Source organism: Fundulus heteroclitus, chromosome 10, assembly GCF_011125445.2.
Source record: "Fundulus heteroclitus isolate FHET01 chromosome 10, MU-UCD_Fhet_4.1, whole genome shotgun sequence".
NCBI classification, from domain to species: domain Eukaryota; kingdom Metazoa; phylum Chordata; class Actinopteri; order Cyprinodontiformes; family Fundulidae; genus Fundulus; species Fundulus heteroclitus.
Window position 1 is genome coordinate 17,608,187 of NC_046370.1, and position 18,017 is coordinate 17,626,203.

The 18,017-nt window shown below is 41.4% G+C and overlaps 1 protein-coding gene across 2 annotated transcripts in view; it reads left to right on the forward strand.

The window, feature by feature from the left end:
• etv4 (ETS variant transcription factor 4) overlaps nt 1–18,017 on the forward strand; it is a 44,929-nt gene that overhangs the window by 5,197 nt on the left and 21,715 nt on the right. For both annotated transcript variants that reach the window (XM_012879485.3, XM_012879484.3), the window contains exon 4: nt 6,385–6,438. In XM_012879485.3, the coding sequence (XP_012734939.2) occupies nt 6,385–6,438 (54 nt within the window). The remainder of the gene's footprint in view (nt 1–6,384; nt 6,439–18,017) is intronic.

The window sequence follows — 18,017 nt, forward strand, 5'->3', positions numbered from 1 at the left end:
TGAAAGGTTGACACCTGAAAGATATTCTGAAAATGAAAACCTGCTGGGGTTCGGGTCTTGTTGATGTTCAGCTCAAAATCATTTAACATAAGCGTTTCTTAGGTTGAAAACCTTCTCCATTAGGTGATCATTAGAGAATCCGCTGTTCCTTATTAAATTTTAAAAGGTTTTTTCTTGAAGGTGTTTTAGTTTAACTAGACTGGTGGAGAGTTTTCTGGTCTGAGCTAAAGCAAGAGTTTGCTCTATTCAAGGCACATGTGGGTCCCACCTTGGCATCAGCGTCCACATTTAAATGAGATTTTATTTTATGTATTTCCATCAAAACAGAAATAATTGAGGTTTTAAGAATTTACAACCACATTTTTTTATTAATAAGCAAAAAGTACTGTGTGAGTATCGCTCAGTGCTGTCTCTCAATGAACACCTATGCGCTTTCTATGTCACTGAATATAATTGACTACTTTTAAAGTACTTTTTTTAGCTTTTAAATATGCAAGACATAAAAAAAGTCTAACCACAGTTTTTTGACAGTTTGTGCCTCTTACATAAAGCCAGATGTGATTCATTTCAGATTCTTCCGTTAATCAGCTCCACCAAATAGTGACAAGGTGTGTTAATCTCTTTTAATTTTCAAACGATCCAATGTTTCCTGAAGAATAAGAGACTGAAAACAGATTTGTAGCTCTGTATTTCCTCTCCCATTAATCATCCAAACAGCCCTCGGATTAATCTGGTGTCACTGTAAATCCCACTTTGTACAAAGCAACGTAAGTCAGCTCCACTTCCTGAAGTCTCGCTAGCAGGTTTTGGCTTGCACAGCATTTTAGACAATTACTTTTAATTATAATAAGGCAACCTTTTGTAGAGTTGCACTGTAAAATCAGGCGTCCGAAAACTACTTTAAACACGTTGGAGGAGTTTGTAGCCTTTGCCTTGGCTTTAAATGTATTCTGGAGCTGGGTTTTTCTGCTTCTAAAGCTATTAAAATATTAATGCTAATATAATACTTTGCAATGCCTTTATGATGAGTCACTCACGCTAAAGACTGGCAAATTAGTAGGGTTAAGCAACAGCGCTCAGACACAGTGGAAGCGCATTCACCTTTTGAACTGAATCCATGCTAAGAACAAACAGTGCAGGATCCGCTTTGGCTTTTACACCTTTTCTCATGCAGCGTCGAAGAGCTGCACACCCACTTCACACCAGCATCAGACTCAGACAAAAGACTAGAAGCAATAAAGCTGCAACAATAGGTGTCACTTCAAAGGTGTCTGTAGTCCTCACTTAAGTATTCAGATTTTGAAAAAATGCACGTTTTAACTAAATGCTACAAATGCAATTGCCTTTGTAGCTATTGGCGACCTTCATTAAAATGCGTGAAAGCGTTGACATTTTTTTTGTTATAAAGACTTGCTGACTCCCAAGCTGCCACTTTTTTATCATCCTCCTCAAGATAAATATGGGTGTACCTCCATGTTGTCTTTCACGGTTTCAGCTGTCCGAGGTTTTTTAACCATTGGTAGATATGTGATACTTTAAAGTGGCTTTGTTGATCAAGTATGTCTTCCCTACTTGAAGAGCATGTTCTCCTACCTTCTGAATTTTGAAGAATAACTTGATCAGTATTCAAAAGAAACTCATTACATCCAGTGAACTTACAGTTACCCCCTAAAGCCACAGACTTGATGATTTATGGCGCATTCATTGAGAATTGTACAGCACATTTATGCAAAGCATCAGGACAAACAGCTTTTTCTGCACAGATTTAAAATGATAGTTAGATTTTGTTCTTTTTAAGGTGGGGTTCTTGGAAAGACTCTGCACAGCCAGTGGTTTGCCCCTGATGGCAGTCACAGCTGCTTATGTGGCAATAACTTTGACACTTGTCATCTTTTTTTAAATGGTTTAATTTATTCTGAATTATATGTTCCATTTTATTGGTATGTCCCTTACTGTAGAGAACCAAACATGTTTCACTGAAACCTATTTATGCATATCTCAGCTTTGGGTAAAGTTGTTTACAATAAAGAAAAAATGTCGTTCTTTAAGGCCTTCCGTGGAAGAAATAATCCCTTTTTAAATCCAGTAATAACATGGCTTTTTCATCTCTCTGAAGTTTAAAAGTGATTATTTCCTATTTTTGGGAAAAGCAGCCTTTTAACGGATACAGTGTCTTGAACTCGCAAACAGTGTGATGGCTTATTGTTGAGTCTCAGAGAGCGATCAAGGCAACAGAAAGCAGAGAGATGGAAGTCTAACCCTATCAAAGCGTTATTTAACCCTAAGTACTGGCTTGTTTTCAGCTTCCCCCGGCTAAGACCTTTCCTTTCCTGTTGCATTAATTAAAGACCCTATCATGACTGATTGCAGTTGTGACGGATCCACCGCAGTTGTAAAAGCTGGTTAGCTAGAGGGAGATTTTCCTTTTTTTTTTTTTCTTCTTCTTTTTTTTTTTTTTTCTTGTTGTTCACCAAAGAAGAGCGGAAGCAAGAGAGAGACGGAAAGGGTGAAGTTCTGAAAGGCAAGAGTTCAGGAACTTGTCACATCTTGTCTCATTTTGGCCTTTAGGTTTATATGACTTTGGCTGCTTGACTCCTCCCAGGATCTCCTGCTGGGGAGGGGGGGGGGAGGGAATTCAAGGTGGCTGGAAGCATCTGGGAGAACATGCGTCTGGGCTCATATAAACACACATCTCTTCTTGTGCTGACTTGCATCTCAAAGCTCCTGACGGGGTGTTCCTGGAAACAAATCAGATCCACATCTACACACATACACACACACACTTGAACTCAGGAAAGTGTGCAGACACAGACGTTCGAGGTTGCGATAATGTCTGAAGCTCATCATTTCTTTTCTGCTGCCTTTTTATAGGGTCCAGCGTGTTCCGTTTTGGACATGTTGAAACTAGTGGGAGTGATTGATTGGTGGCTCTGCAGAACTAAACACTGGCCTTCGCTCTGTCTCGTACACAACCCCCTCCCCACCCCCCCAAGGGCAAATGACCAAAAACTTGAAAGGAAATAATATTATTATAATAAAGTAAATCACAGGATGCAGCGTTACGTAAGAAATCAATGTGATTTATCAGAACATGCTGCAGAGCAGAGTCATCCGGTTTCCTCTGCAGAGGAAGGAGGAGTGTGACGACATGAAAGTGGATTTGAATTTCTCATTTCCTCTTTTTGCCCTCTGTGTGTGAGTTTTGGGTTCTGCATTGTGTATTGCTGTCTGTAAAACCAAATACTGGAAAGGGGTTGGAAGATCATTTGGCTGGGTCAGACTTTTGCCTCCTGGGGTGAGGCTGCGATCGTTGCGCCGTCATGGTCCGTCCATCACAACCGTCCGTTAACTCTGAGTTGCTTTCATTTATTCATGTTTGTAGTCAGATTTGTGCTCTGGGTCTACTGTTTAACCATATAATACAAATATCCCCAAATACCTCAAACACATAAGTACAATTGGCTTAATTTATAGGTAATGCAGTATAAATGGAATGAATAATAAAATAAAAATAACTGCAGACTTCTGCTTTTAGTATCTGTGGAGTGACACACTCGTCAGTCATTTAGAAGGATTTCAATAATGTTAGAATGTTTTAGTGTTCATTACAAATTAAAACAATCTCAACCTCTTTGATTACTTAAAATCTGAGTGAGAGAGAAGTGATTTTCATTCAGTTTCAGAGGGTAAAAATAAACACGTTATTGCTGCATAACACCACGTTCCTCTCCTCTGCTCTAAAAGTAAGAATCAAAGTTGGCGTATTTATTTATTTTTTAATAAACTTGTCGCAACTGGGCCTTTGCTTGGAGTTTGGAGGGACTTTACTTGAGTTATAAAGTGTTGTCGCTGTGACAGAATCATCGATTACGGTTTTACTGGGGGGAGAGCACTGCATTTATTTTTTTGAGTGCTCTGATTTCACTGCCTGTGCAAATTCTCATTTATCCGGGTCATCGAAACAGCAAACAGGCTTAAATCGGAGGCAACCGGGCTTTCGTTCAGCTTTTTCTGAAAACGTTTCGACACCAACCCAAGACTCTCTGTCAGTCCTGGTGGCTTGCACTTGAGCATTCTGCAGTTGGTGCACTGCACCAACTACTACTCCGATTTAAGCCTGTTTGCTGCTCTGATTTCACCGTTTTTAATGCATTTGTGACATTGTTGTTGGACAAAAGTCAATGTCAAGAGTCCACCACAGAGTCTAGGCAATAATGTTGCCAGGTCTATTTAAGCCTCTGTCTTGTACAAAAAAATTATGTACAAACAAATAACAGTTTGGAGCTACCTGATGCTTCTGAGAGCCTTCTGAATACATCCAACATCTGACAGAAGAGTATTGTCGGTTTGTCTTTCAAGTGCCTACCTTTGGAAGATTTGCCAAATTTCAGCAAATATCAAAAATTGATATGAGCCTGAGGATGTGGAAATTCCTCTTTTTTATTTCTTGTTTTTTAACTGGAATTTCACTCTTGCTAAAACTCAAGTGATTTTGTAGAACACATGCATGTGATTTGTGAAGCACATTTCAGTAGACAGCACGCTATACAATAAAAAAAAAAGTGTACCAAGTACCTTTTAAAATATATGTACGTCATAAAAATGTCAGTATTGTGGTTATAGAAGAAAAATCATTCAGCCCATGATCTTAGGCTCCAGATTACATTCCAGTGCATACTGCTGGCTCTTGTTATTGCAACATGTAAGTTACTTGAAGTAAAAAAGCTACTTTGTCCACTACCTAGTTCTCTAAAACACTTTTCTTAAGTAAATTAGTGAGTTTATCCAATGCATGCTTATCCCAAGTTTTCAGCAAAACCATAGAAACTTATAAACCAAAATGGATGTTGTTTTTAAGAAACTGTAACTTCACCATTGAGTTTAGGCTGTTGTTTCAATGAAATGCCTTTCCCCTTCACCGCTTAGATGAATGCTGATAAATAAATGTGGCTTTTCCCAATGTGTTGATGGGAGCCAAAGCACAAAGCTCCAAAAAGATCATCATGAATGGGTTTTGGAATTTGAAAGTGGCAGAATAGTGCTTGTCCAACTCTGCTGCACCTGGGCTTGGCCTCGCCGGCTCTGCTTATTCAGTGAGATGAGTTTCATTGTGGGAGAGTGCCTAATCAGGGCCTCTGAAATTCTACACCACTGCAACAGGGGTAGCGTCACACAAGCTAGATCCCTGTATTGATTCATCTATTTTTACAAACTGGTGTAAGGTGGCCCTATAATGTTTCTTCACATATTTGTGTCCTTGAAATACATCTAAAAACTAATAAATATAATCAATAAATGCAGGTATATCTATATTAAGATTTATTTTTAAATGTCCATATTTTATTTATGTAGTCTTTAAACACAGATACTCCAAATTTTACTTATAAATAGGCCACATTGTAACACGGATAGATATTTCTTACACTAACAGATACAAACAGACTTGTTTATATCTGTATATATCTATGATTTGATTGAATTTGACTTTGTAAAGTGCCTTGATATGTTGTGAATCGGTGCTATATAAATAACATTCAATTAAATCTATATGTAAATATGGTTAATAGGAGTTATTTTTGTTTGCTTTCTTTTTATTGTCTTTCCTTTTTGTTTTCTGCAACAAACAAGTAGTTAAGGACACATTTCCAATCAATGCAGTATCTTTTATGGTCACTTCTTGACTAACATAACCAGTTCTAGTTTCTGTCTTTTAAATACTCTAAAATCCAAACTATTCTCAGGATAGTTTTCCAACAAAGAGAGGTTTCTCTCTGGTTTAGCCTGAATACCCTGTTTTTGCCCGTGTTGAGTTTCTGCTGTGGAAATGTGAAGGAAGGGACAAAAACACTGAAACTAACATTTCAGTTTTCTCTGTGTGTGTGTGTGTGTGTTTCTGCAAACAATAAAAGCGTTTGCGATTTAAAAAAACCCCCAAAGAAAAACATGTTGATGGAAGCTGTGGGGTGCTAAGCCCTGTTTGTCAGGCTGACTGAGAAATTATTGTGAAATAGAGACCAATACAGGAACATTTCACAATAAAAACTATGGCTAGAACAAATTTTGAATGTGAGTGTTGATGGGAAAGTGACATGTGTAATAGAATAACGTGTTACTAGAGTGTGAGAGCTTTTAGTCCTGGGTTGGAGCTGGCAGTGTAGGTAAAAATGTATTATCCGTGGAAGAGCTTTGTGGTCTTTTGAATTGATCTGCCGACTGAAGAATTGAAGAAGCCACTGTAAGCTGTGAAAATCATTCAGTGGAGGTCATCTGAACAAAGCCATGAGTCAGATTTCACAGAGCAGACACAGTAAGGCTGAATGAACAAGGACTACGGTCATAGTTTGTGTAAAATGTCTTAAAAGTTCATTTTTGTCTTCGTTTCAGCTCAAGTTCCTGACAGTGACGAGCAGTTTGTTCCTGATTTCCACTCTGAGAACTGTGAGTACTTCAGTTTTTCTCTCTACCTAAAACTATTGCTGCGTTCCATTTGCCTTGGAACGCGAAACTAACGAGTCGCAGATTATGCCATCTCCGCCTCTGTGCGTTCCAGTTTCCCTCTTGTCGGACGGTCGACAAAAACACGGATGCTTGCACAAAAGCCATTGATAAACGTACAGCCAACCTGAGTCCCAGAATGTGTTTGTAAAGTCGCACTTTATTGGAAAAATCTTTGTCTTTTGTCAAGCCATGCTTTACTGTTCAACTGAAGCTGAAACGTTAAGCAACAGCAGGTGGCGATTCTTCATTGCTCGTTTAACCACTATGGCTACTGTTGTTAAAACAATAACAGTGACAATAACGCTGTTCTACGTGGTGTTTTGTGCATATAAACAGCTCTGAAACATCCCATCTAATGAACACTGTAATGTAGGTTTTGTACGACTGACTAAATGTTTCATAAATAATAAAGAACTGCTAAAAGCAGTTAAAGGACAAAGTTTTACTTAATGTTGCTGTGAGTAGCAGCCGTCATGAATGCGAAAGTCGGGAATGATCCTTTTGCATCGACTTTCCGACTCATAATTCTGACTTTAGGGGCCGTTCTAGTGGAAATTTCCGACTCGGAGGTCGGAAATTCCAACTACCGAGGACGGAGGGAATGCAGCATATAAGTGTGAACTATTTGCCTCTAAAGCTGCTGTCATACAGCGTCCTATCTTTCCTTGTATGTCAAAAACCTTGTGTCACACAGGTGGAGGTGTGAGGTTATCATATAAGACATTTGAAGCTAGAACATCTTGCTGAACTTTTCTATCCATGTTTAGCTAGAGCTTTGAACAGTCTGGCAGTCTCTTAGTGTCTCTTATTTGTCTCTAAAGTGTCTTAAAGAATACTTTTTGCAACCGTCCTCCTCCTTGTGCGTGGTTGCAGGATAAATCTGGTTCTTGAACCAGCCTTGTACATCACAGCTTAAACTCTTTCATTCTTGCTCCTATCATTTTTCACATTCCTTAATTTGACTCTGGTCATGCCATTCCAGCGAAAATATGGACATTACGAAAATTAATAGACCAGCTGTGGTCAGCTTTGGGCTTAAAGAGGACGCCGAAGCTTGGGTGGAGGTGCAATAACTTACTGAAGTTACAGTAACCTCTTTGGCAGGCAAAACTAGGCAGGGACAGGCCTAATGACCCAGTCATCCAGTGGATCTACATCACAGGAATATGCACCACCGTCGTTCATTTGCATGCCTTTTAAAAGCTGAATAGGTCACAGCCCAGGAAACCAGTACCAGGGTGCAGGTACAAAGGTGGCCCCCTTTGTACACATCGGAAGGTGCAAAATGGAAAAGCAAATTCCTGGGCCCCACAACTGAGCAGCTATTTGAATAAGTTTCCCTTTCTTGTTGTTTGTCCTAACAATGGCGACTCAGGATCTGGGTGGGAGGACGTGTTGCTCTACAAACAGTTTTTTTTTTTCTTCAGGCCTCTCCATCTTCAGCGTGGATGCCGAAATGGTAAAGAGAACTTCAAGAGTAATCTCTCCTTCAATGTGAAAACTGGCAGCTCTGGGCGCCACTCAGAACCACTTCCTCTGATTGAAACCATGCGTCTTTTGTGTCCAAACATCGCAGGATTCTTTTTTTTTTTTTTCTTTCCTTTTTAACAAACTCTGACTCCCAACCGATCAGCCACTGGTGTGACACATGCCCTGTCCGCTGTGGCTGTCTGTTGGCCAACAATGCGGAGGAGGAAGTGCAGCCGAACCTTTGGGCGCACAAGGGTCATGTCGACTTAACCCGGTGGCCTCAGCACCCAATCAGCTGTCAGAGCTTTCTAACGGCTGACCTGGGTGTGATTTGCAGGGTCAGAGGGGCTCCGGTTTGATGGGCAGCTCACTTATCCAAAGCAGAGACGCTCCTGCGGTGAAAGTTTCCCTGCTGATCGCTGTCAATAGCAAAATGACGATCACTTTAAACTTTTGACTAATGGAAAATTGAAAGTGACGTGTGTACTAACATACATACGATATGGCATAATGTTATGAACCCCTGCCGGGTACCATGAGGCACGGATTCCACTGGACCCTCTATGGTATCTGGCTGCAAGTATGTGCAGCTTTGTAGGTTATAAGGCAGAACCTTCACGGAGCAAACTTGTACACCTCGCATATGCACAAGTGGAGCCGAGGTTTCTCAGCTGAACATTGCTTAAACCGTCCCACTGTCCATGTCAGCTTGTCTCGTGGTATAGTACAAAGCCCCCACAGTTACATATAGCTGAATATAGTACATGGCCCAAATGACTACAACTCTAACTTTAATAGATTCTTCAAATAATTTACGGTTTTTCTTTTTGGCATTAAACAGCGGGTTAAGGATAGCCTTAGTTAGAAAGGAGAGTTTCAAAATGGGCATCAAAATGTAAATGCCCTCCTATGGAAAAACACAGAAGTGTTGTTTCCTGTGTTCTTCTCATTACTTTTTACTCGTATATGATTTAAACCAATACAAAGACACCAGTCATAATCCTTAAGTCCCCCAGAGCTGACCAATTTTTGTTTTTAAGCCAAAATCAATTGTTTGATAATCATTTTTCAATGATCTAATTTTAGATTGATGTAGGTATGATCTTCTTTTTCCATTTAGTTGTTTATTACTCCAAGATTATGAAGTTCAGAAAGCCACTCTTTGATGTCTCTGAACATATGACTCAAAATGGAGTTCCAATGTCAGTCACTATTAATAACTACTTCTCTGCTGGCTGACGTCTTTCTGCACAGAGACAGGAAGCGAGCGGGTCCTGTCACATTGGCCCATGTAGCGAATGGTCCAGAAAAGCTGTGAATAGCATGTAAAAAAAAAATATGGTAAGAGAAACGTTCTTAAAAGATAAGAACCTTTGCTGGGTCTGGGTCTGGATCCAGGCTCTGTTCTGCCGTTTGGGGGCAACCTGGGCGACAGAGGGAGTGTGATTCACCAGAACGGGTCGCCTTCGTCCATTCTGATTCTCAGGTGTCTGCTTGTTGGTGCTTTCGATGTCATCCTGGTTTTCTGGAGCACTGCAGACCCGTTTCCAGCAAACCGTGGCCCATATTGTATTTTGTCATTCCTTAGACCCTTTCTGATAAAGACTGACCACTAGGGGAGCTTTTAGTGATGTTCTGATCCAGTAGTCTAGCCATCACAATTTCCCCCTATTACAGTCCTGCAAATCCAGCATGGTTGTTAATTGTTCTCTCTTCTAACACATCAAGTTTTAGGATAAAATATTCCCTCGCTGTGTAATGTGTCCCACCCTATAACCGGTGCCATGGCGAAGAAACAATCAGTGTGTATCGCGAATATCTTTATCGCTATGTTTTTGTTTTTTTTTCGGGCTTTTTATTTTGTCTGTTAACTTTGTCCTTTCCCAGGTCGAAGTGAAAGGCATTCTTACTGTCAGCTAAATGTTCAAAACAGGTGACTCACCTGTTTTGGAAAGTCTGAAACACACACGCACACCAGCACAAAGACAACTTAAAGCGGAGCCTTAATCCCAGGTGACCCTGAGTATAATTGAGGCTTTCATTGAAAGCTGTGCCTTGTTAAAATTAAACATTGTTGTTTACTGAGTCAAGTCTTTACCTGCATGGGTGTGGCGGTGTCAGCGGGGGCAAAGAGCAATAGTAAAAGACAGGAGGGAAAGAAAGCGAAATAAACACGTTAGAGCATTAAATTAAAGGGGGTGGGGGGGTAAAGCGAGGATTGAGCAATAGTTGCACATCTGGTAAATCCATCTCATCTGGTCCCACAGTTCAGGGCTAACAAGCGAGCTCTGTCTGGAAGGTTATGCAAACAGCCATGCTTCTTTTTTTTTTTTTTTTTTTTTCATGCACTTGCAGAGCCGCCTTCTCTTATGTGTTTTTTAACTGTAAAATAGCGCTCCATGTTGTTTCCTCTTACTTAACGTGATTGCTTTTGAAGTGGCAAAAGAAGCATGTAACTTTAATTTTGTGCTCACAAAGAAGCGGGGGAAGGTTGGCGTTTGTTTTTGGATGCCGACAGCCCCCTTCAGAGGTTATCCTCGCCCGACGCCAGGATATCAGGCAGGTTTCTTTCGTCTGGTTGCCGCCAAGTGGGGCAAAGCAAAGTTTGCAGAGGTGTCTCGAATTTGTGGCACGGAAAGTTCACCGAGATGGTTTGAACGAGTTGCTCATTTGGTGTTTTTGCGTCAAAAAGCACTAACGCGCCGCAGTTGGAGCGCTCGGCTAGGCTTTGCTCGCGTCTTCATTCAAGTATGTTGTTTACACTTGGAGCAGCTCGAGAGATGTGACCCATTCATAAATTTTCCTCCCTGCGTGCGTAAAAGGAAGTGTGCCTCCCCGCCACGCCCCTCCTCCTCTCCTGCTTTCTCCCTCTCGCTCCTCTGCAGAGCTCTCCTTCAGTCTTCATTCATAAAAAAAAGAGCCCTACAGTAAAACTTCTGCTCTCCAACTGGATACTCCAAAACCCTCCCTCCCTTCCTGTCTCTGTACAAACTAAGTCAAATTTAAAAAATCTGCCCCCACCCCTCTCTCTCTCTCTCTCTTTCTCTTTTCTCTCTTTACCTCTTTCAGCACAGAAACTTTGACCATTCCAAGATGTGAACTAATCCTGGGTTTTTTTGGACTTGTGTAGGGCGATTGTTTAGTTTTGTGCCTTGCACTAATTATATAGGAAGTTGTGGCTATAGAATGCTGTTGGAGTGTTTCTTCTCAAGTACGGTTGGTAGGGACGGGATTAAAAAAAAAAAAGAGAAAAGAGGAACTGAAAGTGTGCTCCTTCACCACTCACTATTTCAAATTGTTTGTATCTCCCCACTTTGCACAATTTAATCCTCTTAAATGCGTCTGGTAATTAGATATGAGCTAACCTATGTTTGTTTGTTTTTTCTGGTTTGCCATTGCTGATTTAAATCATAACTAGCAGCGTTCACAATAACTTTCCTGCCAGGAGCTTTAAGCTGCATCCTCCTGGTAGAGGATGGAAAAATTACTTTAAATTGCTTGTTGGAAGATTGTGTATGATACCTGCCTCCTATAAGTAAAAATTGATTGACGGTTAGTACGAGATCCCCTGTGGTTTGACCACAAATTACAAGAGGAAGAAATACTAGAGGGGCAAAATGACAAGCTCCACTGAAAAGCAGCATAATGCATGTAAACACATAAAAGTTGGTGTTTAGTGTTTCTGCGCCAGTGAAGGCATGCTTTACAGAGAAAATGCTTTACTTTTGCCACTCCTGCTCCATCGTTACAACATGTGCTCCTGAGCAATCTAACTTTGAAAGGCCAAATCAGAGCACTCCTTGTGCGTCATATAAAGCATCCTTTCACAAGGTCCAGACGGATCCGGCCCAAATGGCAAGCCAGTGTTGATAGAACATTGTAGCATTCTTAAACTAGCCCTGCGTTTGATTAGTGAAAGCTGTCCAGAGACTCTGATAGCACAAACTATTGATCACTGTCAAAAAGCATTAGAGTTAAAACTAGAGCTGTACAACATATGGCAACACAATTATCATCAGGAATAACGAGTGCCATTCTGCAATCACAAAGAACAGTTCGGAGGCATTACTTGGCAGGAAGTTATATTGGAAGTGCCATGCATGCAATATTCATTTAGGATGCCACTGATATGTTTGACCTCTTGGACGGCCTTCTGCTGCTCTCAATGCGCATAACTGAAAAATATTTATACAGGCTGAGAGATGTCAAAGCTCACTAACAGTGATTACAAAATTGTAATAAATTAGGCTTTGCTGACAAAAAATACAACCAATAACAGTCACAAGCAAGTGATTTAAAGGTATAATATGCTATTCTTTTACAAAAGCAATGAAAGGGATTTATTCATAACTAATTGTTCCTGGCCTTTAAGCTTGTCTAACAATCAGATTTTGCAGTAGGGCTTGAGCAGCTCTGATGTAACGTATTAAAAAGACGACTTCTAAATGAAGAGGAAGAAGTTAGATTTTCATGTTGCAGTTAAAGGATCCCTCAATCACAAGGAATGATAGTGGTACCAAAAAAATAAGTTTTTGTTATATAAGAAGACATTTACAAAAAGTAGTCAAAGGTGGAGCAACTAGTAGAGCAAGCAGGAGGTCAAACAGCAGGATGATAGAGAAAATGTCTGGAAACCAGAATCTAGAGCAGAACAACAGAATATCAGGTTGAGCAACGGAAAACATGAAGTCAACAGATGAAACCAGCAATGAGCAGTAAAAACCAGGAAGCTTAGATACAGAGGGATGTGTGGGGGTAAAAAAGTGAGAAACGGCAGGAACAGGTGAGAGCAGTCAGGTGGAGATGAGGAACAGCTGAAACCAATGAAGATGGATGAGCTGAAGGGAGCAGTGTAATGAACAGAGAAAAAACATTTATCCATAATCTATCCCGATTTATCCAATCAAGGTTGCAGGGGGGCTGGTGCCTATCTCCAGCATCATTGGGCCAGGGGCGGGGTACACTCTGGACCGGTCACCAGTCTATTACAAAATGTACTAAGCATGAATGAATTAAAAACCTAATACATGAACTAATACTACTATAGAACATAAAAAACTGTGTAGAGACACTGACGAGACGACAAAAATGTACTCAAAACTCAAACACTCAAGGATCGTGACACAAGCGGGATTGGCTCAAACCAAATCGGAACCTGTGTCTCCTCCACACTCCAAGGGAGGAGTAGATGAAAGGAATGGAAAAGCAAGAGAAGGACACATGTTTCTCTGTCTTTACAACATGCAGAAAGATACAATGAGTCCTCCAGCTCCACCTGTAACCTCCACTCACTCTGCCAGTTGCTAATAATAAGTAAGCTACGATTTAACTGGATGTATGCACCAGTCTGGTTGGTCTGTCTAGCTTATTACCAGCTTATCAGATGTATAAGAGAGGTTATTCAGCTGAGGGTACGGTTACAATGGGTTCACCTTAATATTGCAGCAGTGCAGACACCAGTGCATCCAATCACTCTGGAGCAGGTTGGCTTGATAACGATAAGAAATTTTATTTAGGCGTTTGCAGCAACAACTACACTACTGCTTTTTAAAGCTGATTTCTTAGTGGTTTTGTGTTTGCCTTGACGTGGTCTCGGAATTCGGGGTCTTGACTACAACATTAATCCAAAGAGACAGAATAAAAGAAAGTAGTCCTGGGAGAAGGACGGCTTTATGGCTTTAGTGACTCGTGCTCCAACCAAGCCGTGTGTCTTTTTGGCTCCACGTGCTTGGCTTTGGAAAGAATCCACGGCCCTTCCTCTTGTTTTTTTGGGTGGGTTTTCTGGATCAAAACTGGCTGGCCCTATCGGCCCAAGTTTGGGAGATCAGCAAAAGGGCGAGCGAGACAACCCACCCCCCCCCCCCCCCCCCACACACACACACACACACTCCCCTGAAAAAAAAGAAAAACATTAGTCTCTGTGTTCTTCCACTTTCCAAAGTACAGCTGCTATGCAACAACGTGTGCACAAACACTCTGGTGGCTGCCAAAACCCTGCAGATGTCGTTTCAATTCATGAGGTGAGTTGAATTTGTGGGTTATTGCAGGGGGGTTTTGGGGGGGTGTTGTGTTTTTTTTTGTTTGTGTGTTTTATTTGGGAGGGAAATGCCTGATTTCTGTCATGTGAACAGATGATTTCTTTTGACAGTCCCTCACCCGCCGCTGCACGCACAAACACACAGGCTACACACACTCCCTCTTTTGACACACAAACCTCGTCCCCGCTGTTTTATGAATGGGCTGGTTGTGAAAGACTGGCTGAGGAAGCACATTGAGTTAAGGGGAGTGAACCTTCATTCATGACATTGACATGAGTTATTTCTCTACCAGCAGCACCTATTTGTGTAAGTGTAGCACTGTTTTTTTTTTGTTTTTTTTCTGTCAGACAATCTTCTAGAGATTTCCTTTTATTTGCGCGTTCTTTCTGTGAAAATATAACAAGTTCATCATTTATGATTTGCTCTCCTCCTCATCAGATTATTTTTTTAGTAAGCCTCGGCGAGCATACACACGTTACCTGCAGTTTTCATTTATATGAGCTGGTCTTTTTGAGGATTTAGTGATGGTCAGGCGTATATTTGTTTTACAGCTTTCAATGAGGGGAAAACAAGCTTCCCGGAATTGATTCAGCGCGGGGCTGTCAAAGCTGAGGATTTGCGTCGTCGGCATTGCAGCTTTGTGAATGGATGGCAGTGTGCGCTTCATTACAGGAGAGTTTGAGGAGGGAGAGGAGACCTTTTTTTCATGCTCTTTAATCTCTGACACGGTCAACGAACTGTTGATGCATCCATGTTGTTGTGGTAGCTGGGCTGCTGTTTTTCAGGAACGCTAAGTAAAAAATAAAAAAAAAAACAAAGATGGGAACGGATTCTGTAAAATAAACATTTGCTGAACTTTAGTTAACCTTTTAATAGGAGGGGTTCTTCGAGCAGATGAACTGTTACTGCTAAAGAATGAACATCATTTCCTTATTTTAACATCCTTTCATTCGGTTGCCTTTTTAAAGCAGTGTTGGCAATCATAGATCCCGTGTATGAGTCAAAATGATCACTACAGACTCTGTTTTATTCACCCAGAGGTAAGCTCTAGCCTACATCAAATGGATAAAATGTCATTTTTGACCAAAGGGTGAAAAAGAGTAAAACTTTCTCTCAAATTGTGCACATTTCCTTTCTTAAAAGCACCTTTTTGTTAAAGGGTCAAAGCTTTTTGGTGCTTGAAATGCAGTGACTTAAAAGGGTCTAGTCACCGTACATAAAAAAAACACCAAAAAACATATTCCTTTTCAAATAAAACGAAATACAGCAAGCATTCGTCTTTGTGGCGATGGTGCGTACAGGGTGGTGTGTAGTGGCATAGCATCTAAGACTTAATCTGAGTTAACACATTTATCATATTTAGGCACGACAACCAAGCACACTTGTATCAGAACACTACACTCATACTGTCTTGGAGTGGATGAACACATTACAACCCCGCTGACACAGACCAGAAGGTGTCCGGGATGAGATGAGAGCCATCCTATGGGGATATTGATCCAGAAGCACACAAGGAGGAGATGGAGAGGGTTGATAGATAGCTTGATAAAGATAAAGCTCAGATAAATCAGTTTGAAAGCAGACAGAGGGGGAGAGGAGGAGGAGAGGGGCTTAGAAAGGTGCCATGAAGAGTTACGGTTTAGATCCCCGATCGAGAAGTGAGGGTCAAACTAGAGGGCGGCTGCGGTGGAATTTGCGAGAAGAAGCTGTGGACATGGCGTTTACGCTGATAATTCTGAGCAAGGTGTTCCGGCAGGGACGCGTTATCTTGTTGATTTCATTACCTTCGCAGGTTGCGGCTCAAAAGAGCCAACACACGGTCACCGGTCTGCACATACACACCTCTACCCCGCGTGTGGCACCGCCAGGGTGCACAGCTCCTTGTTTCATTTCAGTAACAGTGTGGGGACTAATCGATGGCTACATTAAACATTGGGGGGGGTGGGGGGGGGGACAGCTATATTGGGGGGGCGCGGCTGAGCGATTGAGAGTAAAGAGTCAATATTGAGGCAGATTAATTACATGCAGGCCTCGTCTTTGATGGGACGTCCCTCTCCCTGCACGTGTCCTGAGACAGGGATCTATTGTATCTGGTCCACTAAGCTCCAGCGGGCTAGTGAGATTTATAACTGCTCAATGGCCATTTATAAAAAGCTAACGCTGCACGGCTGAAAGTGAATTGGACAGCGGGGAAAACATAAAATGGCAGAACGTGTACAGTTAAATCTTAATTCTCTCGAACCTCCAGGGAGCGCGTGAATGAAGCGAAGTTTCCAGGGCTAAGGAGCAGGCATCAATCCGAGAAAAACCAGAAGCGTTCTTTAGAGAGAAACGTTGTCACCTCCTCAAGAAAGAAAGAGAAAAAAAATACAGTTTTCTGTTTTTTGAGTTCGATAAAAGGAAGTGAAACTATGATGTGTGCAGATTTTGTTTTTCAGCTCCCTTTCCCAGGACTTGAGTCCTTCACGTCTACGTCCTGTTTAGTAATGCCGTGAGATGCCCCACGGGCGTTTTGAACAGTCAACAACAACCCAAAAAAAAAAAAAAAAAAACATCTCTCCAGGGCAGTTGTCTGCCTGGATGTTACCATTGTGCCATCTATCAATCTAGTCAGGCTTGTTTAGCAGGTATCTGACAACCATTCTTTAAAAATTCAAGGGGACTGAACCATTATCAGATGGGAGTGGACGATCCGTAAATCAGATAAAGCCGACACTAATGGATCCAGTACTCCAGATAGATACCGAAGCTGCTCCCCGAGCCTGCTGGCTTTCAGAGACGAGGATGAGCTTGTTAGTGCTGCCCGGCCTGCTCGTCTCTCCCCTGATTGTGCAGTGACCTGAGAAGCATGCACACATGTCCAGCACATGTTTCCATGCACCAGTGGAGTGGCTGCTTGGCCTTTGCAGCTGAAATGGTCTGGATTGAATTGTATTTTCTCAGTGCCTTTACTTTTCTGGTGAAACGCTTCATTTAACTCCTGCTGCAAACATGTGACCTTTTGTATAAATATGAGTCATTTCTGCAAATGCATTCTTGTGAGGAAGAAAAACCATCTTTATTGGTATCTATGATGGAGCTATTCCCTGTTAAGCTCAATTGTCAGATTGGTCTCGTTGACACAGCAGTTACGCAATATTTTAGCAACACTGCAAGCATGATTATTGCTTAATGTAGCTCTGGTGTGTCATAATGAAAAGTGATGATGCCGTACAATAAATCTACTGGTATTTACTGTAATTTGCCAGAATGATGGTAAGCAGAGACCAGGGCTTTTGGAATAAAGGTCTTTTGGACAGATGTGTCTAAAACTGGAATATTTGGTTTATCAATTTTTCTGTTTTCATGGTCAAACACAGCACTCCAGATAAAAAGAACCTCAAATCAACTTTGAAACATGGAGGTGGAGGTGTCATGGGTTTGGGATTTTCTTTTCTTCTGCTGCAGCAGGGCCTGGTCAGCTTGGTTCCTGTAGGGGGGAAAAAGTGAGAGCATCAAAGGAAAAAAATTAAGCCAAATGAAACCTGAACCCAGCAACACGACAATGACCCAAAACACACCAGGAAATCATCCAAGGACCGCCTGAGAACTAAGAAACGGAAAGTCCTGGGTCGAGTCAAAGCTCTGACCTTTATGTTTTTGAGATGCTGTGGAGCGATCTAAAATGGGCCGAATATGTAAGAAACCCTTCAAACATCTCAAAGCTAAAAATGAGCAGTGGGGTAAACTTTCCTCTGACCGCTGTCAGAGGCTGGTGGTTGGCTGATATTTCTTGAGAAGGAACTGGATACATAACTGTTCACCATAACCCAGGAAGACAATCTTGAATAAACTGTGAAGAATATAATAAATGGTTTCATCAGAGACTCCAAGCCCAGGTTTAGAGAACTTATTGTCCCCTAAAGGTTAATGGCATTTGTCAGTCAATTAAACTTTATTTATAGGGCACCTTTCATGCAGTCAACATGCTTTTTAAAGCTAAAAACAGATTCTCACGCTTGGAGGATGAAC